The sequence below is a fragment of the Anolis carolinensis genome, chromosome 1, assembly GCF_035594765.1.
Source record: "Anolis carolinensis isolate JA03-04 chromosome 1, rAnoCar3.1.pri, whole genome shotgun sequence".
NCBI classification, from domain to species: domain Eukaryota; kingdom Metazoa; phylum Chordata; class Lepidosauria; order Squamata; family Dactyloidae; genus Anolis; species Anolis carolinensis.
This window is the reverse complement of record NC_085841.1, coordinates 144,495,718-144,508,970: the sequence shown is the minus strand read 5'-3', so window position 1 is coordinate 144,508,970 and position 13,253 is coordinate 144,495,718. Positions and strand designations below refer to the sequence as shown.

General features: G+C 38.9%; 1 protein-coding gene across 3 annotated transcripts in view; it reads right to left on the bottom strand.

Moving 5' to 3' along the window:
- Positions 1-5,851: 5,851 nt before the first annotated feature.
- Positions 5,852-13,253, bottom strand: part of grhl1 (grainyhead like transcription factor 1) — an 80,557-nt gene continuing 73,155 nt past the window's right edge. For all 3 annotated transcript variants that reach the window (XM_003215382.4, XM_016996598.2, XM_016996607.2), the window contains exons 15-16: positions 11,356-11,420; positions 5,852-9,455 (exon numbers count right to left, since the gene is read on the bottom strand). In XM_003215382.4, coding sequence (XP_003215430.1) covers positions 9,341-9,455; positions 11,356-11,420 — 180 coding nt within the window. In that variant the 3' untranslated portion in view covers positions 5,852-9,340. The remainder of the gene's footprint in view (positions 9,456-11,355; positions 11,421-13,253) is intronic.

Genomic DNA, 13,253 nt, shown 5'->3' with positions numbered 1-13,253 from the left:
CCTTTTTTTGACTATGGCCTCATCTAAATTGCCATATAATGGAATTTCAAATTACATTAGCTATGGTCAGTGTAGACTCATATAATGTTGTTAGGAAATGTGGAAGTTGAAGACCAAAACTCCTAGTGGGCCCAAGTTTGCCCAATGCCTCGTCTATACTGACCAGATCATGCAGTTTGAAACTTTATGAAAGGGAAGTTTAGATGGGGCCCATGTGAGAAACAAGACAAAGGACAATAAAATAATCAAACTCAAGTATTAGCAGGAAAGTAACCACTGCTTTAATTACTTTCATTGCCATACAGTTTGAATTTCTGCTTTAGTGATTTCACTGCTACTAATGGAGTTTAATTTTTTCTTTTGTCCTCTTATATGATTTTTTAAAAACGTATTTCGCCTGATAAAGAAGGCAATGGAGCTGTGAAAGCTTGCAGGAAGTCTTTTATGCATTTGTGTTAGCCAATCAAGTTATCATTCTTCTGTGGATTTTCTTTTCTTTTCTTTTGCTGTATGGCCAGCCGCGCTACCCTTTGAATAAATTCCCAAAGTAAGATAATGCTGATAATTGCCAGTAAGGATTACCTGTCCTTTAAGAAGGTCAGTCCCTATGCTTTTGAGTCACTGATCTAGGGAAAGATTTAGCTAAGAAAGGTGACTCATGCAGAAATGAGTAAGTTTTAAAGGACTGGGACTTAAATCTTTTCTGCTTCCAACCATGGTAAAACGCTTTCATTGGACTGCAATTTCCAAGTTTTATCTATTGAGCACCTAAGCGTTTTTCCAGATCTAAGAGTACAGAGACTCCTTGAGAAATTCAATGTTCTCTGCCTAAGAAAGAAGCAGTTAACTTCACACAGGACAGGAATAGCTGGATCTCAAGGGAAGTTATTTTTCTGTTGCTAGCAGAGATGAAATTTTTATTACTTGTCGTTTATTGTTCCTTGTCCCTAGTCCTCACAAGGACAATAAGGGGAATGGCCTCTGCCAGCACTGAAATCTCTTAATACCATCTTAACTGACAACATCTCAGGCAAAATGTGGACTCGTAACAGCGTCATCATTTCCTCTTGTATGACTTTTAACACCTTTGAGGAAAAAGCCAGTGAAGCTTACAGAGCTTGCATACTGTATTTCAAGCCTTGGAGTTGGCCTTATAAAGGTATAGTTGCTTGTGAGTTTTGGATATTGTTATTTTATGCCTGCATGGCTGATACGGCTGCCCTGAATATAACTTTTTAATGCAAGAGGACGTACAGTCTTTTCTACATCTGCACTGTTGAATTAATGCAGTTTGACCACACTTTAACTGCGGTGTCTCATTGCTATGGGATTGCGGAAGTTTGGTAAAGCTCCAGCACACTTTGGCAGAGAAGGTGAAAGACCTTGTAAAATTACAACTCCCAAGATTACATAGTATTGAACCATGGCATTTAAAGTGAGGTCAATCTGCATTAATTCCACTATGTCAAGGCATCCACTATTTATGGAGTCTGTATCCACAGATTCAACTACCCACGCCTTAAAAATATTCAGAAACATCCAAAAAGGATACATTGATTTTGCCGTTTTATATAAGGTATGCCATTTCTCTGTGCCATTGTATATAATGAGACATGAGCATCCAAAAAGTTTGGTATCTACTGGAGGTCCTAGAACTAAAACCAGGCAGGCAACAAGGGCCCACTGTTAGATCTGGTCTGAAAGTTTCAGGATTGTGTTTGTTACTGCACTTAAGAATGTTTTTCAAGTAAGTAAAAATATCTGCCTCATTATAAATAAGAGGGTTTTCCTGGAATATTCTGTTCCAGAAACACCAGGAAATTGGAGCCTAGTTTAAAAAGCAAATCAACAGCAGCAGCATATGAATTGGGCAATATGGGTCTAAAGCAATATTTCTTCTGTTTCTTATTTTGCAGTCTCGCTCTCTTCTAGGAATTATACACGGTGGCAGTACTGAGAAATCTTCAGCAGAGTTTTTTGGAGGCTCTGCTCTAGCTACCAATCCTTGAGGAAAGCTAGGCTGCTGCATTTTTCTGGAGCAGAGATTATTTTTCTATCATTTATGACTAATTCATGAACTGTCTGACACCAAGGCTACTCTGAGTCACCCAACAAGGCAGTTTTCACCATCATGTGAGCCATTTCAGAACTGTTGCCCTATGGGATTGTGAATTGCAGTGGTTATTCCTGGCTTCAGCTTTTATCATTGTATCAATAATATTTGTAAATTTCTTCAAAAAGTGAGGATGCAGTAATATTTGTTGAAAAAGAAGATGGGCAGTTTTACAGTGGTGCTGCACAGTTTGATACTTTTGTATGTTATGATACAGCTATCATTAAGAAAATGATCCTAATGGAGAAACCTGCTCTCAAAGCACTCCTCAGAAATGGACTAAAAATCCATTATAAATTATATAAATATATATAGTGGATGAGATAGCTATTCTCAACAGAGAGGGAACAAAAAAAAATAAAGACTGACCTCTCAGTTCACTAAATTCCAAATGAAACTGCTAAAGCTCCAACCTAACACTGGATTTTGCTAGTGATGCTGAAATTTTGTCATTAGCAGTGTATGCATGAGGACAATCCACCATCCTGTCATGGGATTCTCCGACTTGAAATTCAAAAAAGTAACCTTTCCAAACTGGGTGGAGGAACCTTGTGTTAGTTATGGCAGTATCAATCATGCAGAATACTTTTTGGGGAGCAGATCTCTTTCAACTCTGTGTCTGGTGTAAGATTACATGACTAAATTGCAGCAAGTATGATGAGTCCATTAAAAGGGGGAATGCCTCATCACAGAAGACCAAAAGAGGCATACATTTGGGATATAAATATGATTTGCTGACTTCAATGCAAAGTTGGAGGCACTTTCTAGAACTGAAATAGAAATGCCTCTTATGTCACCATGGCAGGGAAGTCATAGCAGATGACTGCTTGGGCTCTGTTTATTATTGACAGGTAGCTTCCAGGCTTTTCATTCTCCCTGTTTCTCTTGTAGCTTTTGATCTTTAAAGAGGACTTGGGCTGGGCAGCCCTTCAGAGGAGTTTAATATGTAACAAGGACACATGGCTGCTTTAATAGGAAACTCAATGAGTCATTTAAATTTTTCTTTCTGTTCTGTTACAGAGATAGGGACTTACCCCAGTGTCACACTATAAGTGGTAGTGAAATTATTCCACTTTAAATACAATGGCAGGAGCCCCAGGTGGAACAATCGGCTAAACTCTTGTGCTGGCAACACTGCTGACTTGAAGGTTGGGTTGCTGACCTGAAGGCTGCCGGTTTGAATCCAGGGCAAGTGCAGATGAGCTCCCTCTGTCAGCTTCAGCTTCATGCAGGGACATGAGAGAAGCTTCCCAAAAGAGTGGTACAATATCAAATATCTGGGCATCCCCTGGGCAACGTCCTTGCAGAAGGCCAATTCTCCTGAACCAGTGGCAACATCATATGGAATACTGGGATTTGCAACTCAAGAAGCAATAGAGCTGCTAGTAATTGTATAGCATTGCACCTCAGCAGTTAAAAATGGTATTGTGCAGCATTGATTGTGCAGTGCAGCACCAGATTCAGGGCTTATGTGCACTAGCCAATTCATTCAGGGACAATTCAGAGCCCCAGGGGTCACAAAGATGCTTACAAGCTAGGTTGTTGGCCTACAACAGTGGTGGGGTGGAGTCTCACAGTCCTGTTGACCTGAAACCAGTTGAGCCCATCTAGACCATCGATTTCTATCTCACCACTGCTGTACAGCTGCAGAATTCAAGTAGAGTTCATGGGTATCCCATGCTCTATTTTGACATCAGCAAAAAGACCAGGAAATAGGAGGGAAGCAAGGTTAGACTTTCTGTATGCAAGAAAAGGCTTCCCTAATTTGGCAGGCTTTTGAATGTTAATGGACAAAGGAGTCATGGATTGTCTATTTGTTGTTTCCTTTAAATGATTTATAGTTTTGACAGGTTTCGATTTTTTTGGATAATTGTATAACATTTTATCTTAATCTTTGGAGGTTCATATCACTTGATCTTGTGGGTTTGAAAAAAGGTGATGAATAAATTAACTAACCAGGGGGATTTAAATTGGGTTATCTTTGATAGAAATCCTAGAGACAGAAAACCAGTGCGACAATTAGAAGGGTGTATAATGTCTAGATTCTATATCCAGGAAAATACAGTATGTAGCAGACAGAAATATTGTGTTGACACTGGGCCCCAATCTCCGCTCAGTGTTGTAGCCCAGCAGCAATCACAACAGTCAGGGGCTGATGGGTTCACTGATGACAGAATCAGATGGGATTGTGGGCTTTCCTGGGATTCATTCTCCTGCAGAGCCAGAAAGTGAAACTGTTGTAGACTGTGAATGTAATTGCCCCCGAACCTCAAGGCCAAGGCCAATCACGGGAGTTGGATAAGGAGTCTAGCGAAGACCAATTGATGAGAAATTCTCATGGAAACGCACCTGGTGACATTGACCTGAGCCAGGAGGCTTGTCTGCAAATTTGAACCGATAGCCAGCTTTGTAGATCAATACGGCTTCATGGGAATCAAAAATTCTAGGGTAGACATAATGCTTTCATGTCTGTTTATTAGGAGCTAATGGGCACTCTGCTCTTCAGTTCAGGCAACGTGGCTTTCAAGTTACAGCCAGGCCTGGGTTCTCTAGTTCTTGCCTTGGTTTTGGGATTCAAGTATTCTGGGAATTTTTCCATGTTCATGCTGTGTATCCTTGTTCAAGTTTTGCTTATGGATTCAAACTGCTTTTTAATTTTTCTGCTTCTTGCAGTGGGTTGGACTGGATGGCCCGTGAGGTCTCTTCCAACTCTACGATTCTATCATTCTATGGATTTTGGGACGGTTCTTGAACTGTCTTGCTTTTGGATTTACAAGAGACATTTGATTGCTGCCTTTTTGAATCCTACACCTTATTTCCTTATCCCTGCTTTTTACTATATATTGTTTGTGTGTTTTTACAATAAACTGTTTGCCTTTACTCTGGACTCTTATGTGATGCTTTGGTCTAAGTTGGCTTCAGGTCTGGGGCGCGACACTCAGACCCAGAGCTAGATTACATCACATTGCTATTCTAAGCATGTTGTCCTACCAAGTTCAATGCAGCTTAGAAGGAAAAAGAGCACAGGATTGCATCAGATTCCTGTGAGGAATAATGTTGGCAGGTCAAACCCATAGGGGTATGTGAAGTGATGTGAAAATCTCTTCGTCTTGGATTTTAGCGTTTTCTCCAAATTTCGCCTGTATTCTCACCCTGTCCTTGTGAATCAGATTGCTTTGTTTTTTTCCTGTTTACAAGGGATCCCATAATTTGTTTTTGCATTAAAAGTGAACTAATTTTAATGTATGCATTTTGTACACAATTTCCCATGACGTATACAGCCAGCTCTCCACATTTTCAGTTTTAACATTTATGGATACAATTATTTGCAGATCATACTAATGCTATCTCTAAGAATCTCTAGGTCCTCCAGGACAGTGGAAGTTGATCATACTTGACCACATCTATTTTTCTGCCTAAATGTAGGACCTTACATTTATCCCCTTCATAATTTATGTCAATAACTTTGGTCCCTAGTTTCAGGTTTTGAAACCTGCACAGTGTTAGCATGAATTATAAATTACAATATGCTGGTGGTTTTGGTCCCCCCATTTCGTCTTTTACTTCATGCACCAAGAGTTGAAGGATATTTTTGCGCTTTTTGAAAGCAGTTTATGTTTAACAATAAAATGACATGTCATGCTCAGGAAATTTGAGTGTGTTCTATTGAACCATTTCCTGCTTGAAGATAGGCAAAGTCAAATGCTTAATAATAGCAACCAATCTGTTGGGCCAACATAGTAGCAGTTCCATAGAACAAAACATAATTTAATTCCAATAATAACAGACCTTAAGATATCTGGTGGAGGCAGGTCAAATTTATACTGAAAGGAGGAAGATTACATGCTCTTGTTTCTCCTTAAACAATGTTTTCAAAGCCAACATCTGCCGAAAGACCCGTTTCCACATTGTTATAGACACTGACCAGAAGACTTCATGAATTAATTTGTAACCTGACGTAATAATAAATCCCATGGTCACACAACTCAGAAAGTGGTAAGAAGCCAGCACATACACAATGAACCAAACTGACAGAACAAGAATAAAAGCTGTACAAGAACAAAGACATAGTAACTTTTCACAACACAGCTTAATGAATAACTTTAAATAAAGAAAAAAACATTTCAAAGACAACATTGGACGACATTATTAAAAATGAAGATGAATATTACTTAATGTACTTCTATCTCGAGCTGCACCACATAATTAAAAAAGGAGAAAAATCCTGACATAACTCGCAAATAAAGATGTGGACATGACAGTCAGCGAGCAAGAAGAAACAGAAATGCCAATGCAAATTGCAATATAATATTCCCTCTTGCGAAACAAGACTGAATCCCACTTCCTAAGAGAAAAAGTTTCAAAATACCTTTACTAAGGAAACAATTCAAATGAATGTTACATCCTTCTATAAATTGTCAGCTGGCTTTCCTCATAGTAATTATGGAAAACAGTTTCTTATCAAGTTCTGAGAAGAGGTTAATTCAAACAGAGAATATGTCCACAGTACTGATAGGTAGTATGCCAAAATTAGAAATAATATATTTGGGCTCTTCTAATAAGGACATTCTAATTTGGCAAAATCTATGCATTAGGGTTTCACGTGCTATAATACAAATAAAGATATCTGTAGGCAATGTGTTGGTCTCCCCTTCACCACTCTGAACAAATAAACATTGGGGAAGTTAATTAAGTTTGTAAATAAAGTTACAAAGGGACAAGTGCAGTGTCATTGTCACACCATACACTATGGAATTATTGCAGTTGGACACCACTTCATCTGCTTTGGTTCTATGCTATGGAATCACAGGAGTTGGAGTTTGGTGCAGCACCAGCACTCTTTGGCAAAAAAGGCTAAAGACCTTAAAACTGCAACTCCCATGCTCCCATGGTGGGCAATTCATATACAGATATTTAAAATAAATAAAAAATGGAGATCTACTGTCCACTAACCCGAGTGGTTTTTGTAACAGCACATTTCTGATGGCATGCCTCAGAGAAATCAAATCCCGCTGACACGTGGATGTCACTGGAAATGAGGCTGCATGGAGCCTTTTCTGCTCTTCTACTATTGACATTTCTTTAACACATTTATACCCTGTATTTTGGGCCCATAAGAGACCTTCATGATGGCTAACATTATACGTTTTAAAAACAATGTACAATCCAAACTATGTCAAATATAAAGAGAGTAAAATCACAGCTGCAATGCATTGAATAACAAAAAAAGAGGATTAACTGAAACTAACATCATGTAAAGAAGGCAGCCAGTGTGGCACAGTGGTTTGGGTGTTGGACCATGACTCTGGAGATCAGAGTTTGATTCCCTCTTGGCTATGGAAACCCACTGAGTGACCTTGAAGATGTCACTCTCAGTCCCAGAAAACCCTATGATAGGTTCAGAGTTGGAAACAACTTGAACAACAACAAATGAAGGCTACATGTAGACTGAGTTGGCTAAATAACTAGGCTCAGGAGTTAAAATGATCTGCAAACCTGCATTTAAAAATATGGCTGGGAAATCTTTGTTCTGTGACATGTTTTGGAGTGTCACTCCCTCAATCTTCAATACAGGCAGTCCCGAAGTTATGAACAAGACAGGTTCTGTAGACTTGTTCTCAAACTGAATTTGTTTGTAGGTCCGAACAGGTAGTACATTTTTAAATGTAACTCCAGCCAGATAGGCATATTTTTTAGCTTTGGATAATGTAGGGAAGGGTTAACACCTCTGTGGTGTCTGTGCCCCTGTTCAGAAGATTTCACCTCACTTTCTGTCCCTGTGATCATTGAAAATTTTGAAAAATTTGGCTTGTGTGGAAATAAGGATTGGCAAGAAAGCTTCAGTGGAGACACCTTCTCCCCATGATCCCTCTTTCAGGAGTGAATTTCCCTTCCTAGGAGTAGATTTCCCTCCCTTCTTGTTATCTCAGCCCTGTTCTTAACAATGAGTCATTTGTAAGTCGGGTGTTTGCAACTCGGGGACTGCCTGTTCAGGCCATATGCTGGCTTAGGCTTTTAGGGATTGATACCTAAACAACCGAAGAATAAAGAGACTCCCACATTTGTCTTAAAACCTTAGGGACGGCCCACTCTACTTAAAATGTGCACGGTGGGAGGGAAACTCATCTTAACATTTGCTGGGGAACAGATTGATAACACTACTACAACATCATTACTTTACAACTGAGCTAGACCCAACTTAACTCCTATTCTGATAAGAAAGATATATTTGCTCTACAGAAACTAATTTACTTTTGGCTGCTGTTCTTTACAGAAGACTGAACATGTTCAGCATAAATGTAATTTAGACCTGAGCCTGCTTTTTCCAATATTAAATGTATATACATATGACCCTTAAGAGGAGCTTCAATGCATTTATTCATTGCACATTATACACACCCAATATATCTATATATCTTTCACTATATATATATATATTTATATATATTATATAAGCATGACTTATATTTACATATTTACAACCCTTCAAAAGATATTGCATTTATATACAGATAAAGCTCATCAATGAGATTTTAAAAAGTTCTTCATCAAGCAAGAATTCTTAAATCTGTAAGAAGTTTTAGAGCAGTGGTTCTCAACTTGTGTGTCCCCAGGTGATTTGGCCTAAAACTCCCAGAAATCCCAGCCAGTTTACCAGCTGTTAAGATTTCTGAGAGTTGAAGGTCAAAACATCTGGGGCCCCACAGGTTGAGAACCACTGGTTTAGAGGAAGTTTATCACATTGTGCCCTGCTCAGCCGTAAACACAGTCCAGCATTATCCTGGAATTCCTGTTAGCCTCAATGAGAAAAAGCTGTACTCACTGAACTAGAACAAAGCTATAAGTCACTGATGAAGAAATCCCACATGTTTAACAGGAAGAAAAGATACAGATAATGTGGCATTTAAAAAAAACACAAGTTTGTAGTGCTTCAATGGCATGTGCTATTTTGGTTTTCTTTTTCCTCAATGTGTACCTTCAGTTCATTTATTCAAACTGCAATATTGCAGGCAAAGGACAGATGTGTGGATGCATGTCAGTCTTGTTTTTTTTTTTTTTTTTAAAGCAAACACACCGTGGAAAGATATTCTTCTCTGAAAGAATAAATGGCTTCTTCCCTAAAGGGACTTTTTAAACCCTGAGGATAAAAGGTAATGAGAGGCTTGAGTTCACAACCTTCATTTACAACCCCGCTTCCCACCACAAAAGGCCTAACAAAAGTCAGTTTCAGATCTCGGTGAGAGTGAGTTTGTATGTTCCAGCAGCCTCTTCAATCTGTAATTGGAAGGTGTCTTCATTGGAATAGTGTTTCACAATGTTATCATCCATATTCACTAAGATTCTGGGGAAAGAACGGAATGTTAAAGACAGAATGAATAATGGCTGCAAAGAAAGACATCAATGACAACAGCACAGAACAAGTCATACAGGTGGATACCACCATAATTTCCTAAGAAAACTTAGCAGGATCAGTCTCATGGGGAAAATGACATTCATTTCTTTTTGCTCTCTTGCCAACTGAGGGTGCTGGAGATGATGGGAATGAATGCATTACAGTCTTGTAACTGGCTTCTGGTAAGCTGGAGAGCACCTTGAACTAGTCAGAGGCAGTGAGAAGCCCAGCCTGCCAGTCAGAAACTGGGAAACACTAAACGCATTCTGTTAGTTCACTTGTCTGTTAGTTCACTTTAAATCTGAAGGTCATAAAGTGGCTTAATTATCGGAATTCACACAAAGAGATCTAGAAAATAAAGTTTTTGCAAAGGGACAAGTATAAAATGAAGCATTTTCAGTAAGAACCTTCATAAACCAGTGTCTATTTTAGTTATGTTTTCTTCTCTCTCAAAAGCAATGAACTAAAAGAGTTAAACTGTGGGGGAAAATATATAAACCTGGCTCCAGTAAGATACACAGAGCAAGGACATTTTTCATTACTTCAGAGCAACTAGAAATTTCTGGTGTTTAGAGTCACTTTCAGATACTTAACAAAGTTTAGTTGTGTTTTGGCTGTTGTTGTTTGGCTACAACAAGGTATGTATGCACATAGGGAAGACCCCCTTGAGAGATTCTGGAGGCATGATTTTTCCTGTGATTTTATAAAAAAAAATATGGAGGAGGTGGTTGCAAAAACCTCTAGCTCTGGAATCATGTAGGCATGCAGGATACACAATTCCCACATCATTATAGACAGATTTTAAAACAGTTGCACCTGAACATGTCAAACATTTTTTCTGAGTAACAAACATGAGTATTATAACTTCTTTTTTTGTGTCAGGAGCGACTTCAGAAACTGCAAGTCGCTTCTGATGTGAGAGAATTGGCTGTCTACAAGGACGTTGCCCGGGGGATACCCAAATGTTTGATGTTTTACCATCCTTGTGGGAGGCTTCTCTAATGTCCCAGTACGTCACCAGACTCTAAAACAAATGACTGGAATAGTATGACTCTAATCCAAAGCTTTTTTAGGTTTCAATGTTGCCAATTGTGAATATTAAATGAAGCATGTCTCAGACATAGGCAAAATCCATTGGTTATCATCTTACACATCACTAATTACCATCATAACCAGGCTCTGGGGTTTTGGAGACCTTCATGCAACACAAAGTCCAGATCCTGCCTAGACATATCTAAGAGAGAGCACTATCATTTTGTTGAGCAACTATTTTGGGATTTCTTGACAATGCACAACAGTTCAAGGATAGAGGAGGGAAGAGGGTGGACAGCTTCTCCTGCCTACAGGGAATTAAGCAAGGATCCAAGGTACAGAAAAAGATTCCACCTAAACATTAGCAAGAAACATTAGGAAGATGGTAAGAGCTGTTCAACAGTAGAATACACTGCCTTGGAGTGTAATTGAGCCTGGAGGTTTTTAAGTAGAGGCTGGATGGCCATCTGTCAGGCATGTGTTTGATTGTGTATTGACTAAGCTGGACATGACAGCTCTTGTGATAGTTTCCAACTCTATGATTTTTATGACTCTTCTTTGGCAAAACTATGAAACATTAGGCATTGACCTGTTATCCTTTGTTTTCTGAAGTTCGTAGCTAAGGAATCCTATAGGAAGGATCAACTGAATGAGCCTTGTTTTTACAAGTTCATTATTTGAGAAAGGTGTGGCAATAATGCAGTGCATTTATTCAAAATATGGAGAAGGTATATGGAGGAGAAAGCAAAAAAGAGCTTCTAAAATGTCATGTTTTCCTTATCATGCCACAGAAGAGCACAGGTTGAGATATACTCACCCCTTTTTACATTTCTTGAACACTTTTCCAATTTTATCAATAGGGACATCATATTTGTCAGATATCTGTCAACAAAAAATGGAAACAAAGAAGTGCAAAGGCTCTTTTTTAACATTTGTATTCCAACTGCATTTCATACTGACAAATCAGAATTTGAATTTCCACACATAAAACTGAAAAGCCATGACATACACCTACTTTTTCAGCTTCAGTTTTGTTTCCCCTCAGCTTCATTCACTTATGCCTGTCTAGTAAAGTCAAGTCTGGACAAAGAATCATGGCTTGCCAAGTCAGACATCAAGCTATGCCTATGTTACTTTAAAACAAACCTTTTCAACCTGTGACCTTCCAGGCGTTTGGGCCTCCAACTCCCAGAAGCCCTAGTCAGCTTGTCCAATGGTCAGGAGTTCTGGGATCTGAAGCCCAAAACATCTTGAAGGCTGAAGGCGGAAGAGGAATGGTATAAAACATATACGTGAGTAAGGTAAGAAAATCTAGCATGAAGGCAGCCAGCCATAAGCTCAGGGAGACTGTGAGGAAACAGGTTACACCAAAAGGTAGAAGCTTGCTTATATGAGATTTAGGCAAGGTTTGAAGTTGATACAGATAGAGACAGGGATTGGAGCTGAAGTAGAAAAGGATTTGGATTTGAGAAAGAAAGAAAGAAGTACATATAGTTCTGAGGAGTTTAAAAATATTATTAGAAGTTATTATATTTGTATTCTGCATTTAATAAACCATTATTCTTGCTGTTTTAAACCTGTCTCTAGCTCTCTATGAAGCCTGAATTGGAGCCAGGTGACATATAACAAACAAACAAACAAACAAAAAACCCCACACAAGACATGGACTCAAGTCCATATTTAAGGGATCGTCCTGAGGCCCATTATCCCAGGAAGAGAATAATTGGGAGAATAAGGGAAGGGTGAGTGGCAGCATTCCTAGAGGTTGGAGTCTCAGGGCCGGCCTGAGAAAAGGCTCAACTAGTAAACCGTATTTCCCAATTTTGGTTTCCTGATACATTATGCTGTGGCTAAATAAGCTCAACAAAAGTTCAGCTTGGTGTTCGATTCAGACATATGAGTCTGAGTTATTTAGTCAGCTAATGCAGTCACCCAGTTTCATTTTCCAGATGCACATGCTTAGACAGTTCATGAATGCAATACATTTCAAGCTACTAAGGAAGAATCCCAAATCAGGGAATGGCATTTGAATCCCAAGGGCACGGCTAATAAGTTAAGCCATGGGCACAACAAGACTTTTTTTTCGTATATCTTCATAATCTTCCACCTCAATAAGGACTGAGGTAGAGGTAGCAAAGAAGGAAGTCCTAAGGGCCATTCTCCATGGTATGAGACCCTCGTCCCTGACTAATACAGGTACATATGTGGATAGAAGCAATCCACTCTTTTACAGGCAGAAGTATAAGAAGTAGGGTACCTTCCTTTTGGAAGATAGGTATTAAAAGCAAGGTCACATCAGAACTTCAGCTGCAATCCTAAAACACACATGCAAAGCAATAAATCTTACTAAACTTTGTGAGATTCACCTATCACATGTTATCTGCTGGGTGAAAGCAACCAAAATAAGCTTTTATACATTCATTCCACACAAGAATTTTCTTACATCATTTATATTTAAGGCTTGAGTTTTCCAAGGTTAAATGTTGCCTTAAAGTAGAATTTACATATACCTATGAATGTGAAGAAGCATGAGCAAAAAAAAAAATCTTCATCCATTTTGCAGCATAGGAGGGGCAAAGGGGTGAGGGAAAGAGAGAGAAAGAGACAAACTTTATCCTGAAAGGAAGCATTTTTAAACAAATATTTTGGTAATCCCTTTGTAAAACAGGTAACTGAGATGAAACCAACCCTACTGTGGACTGTTGACAGCTGATA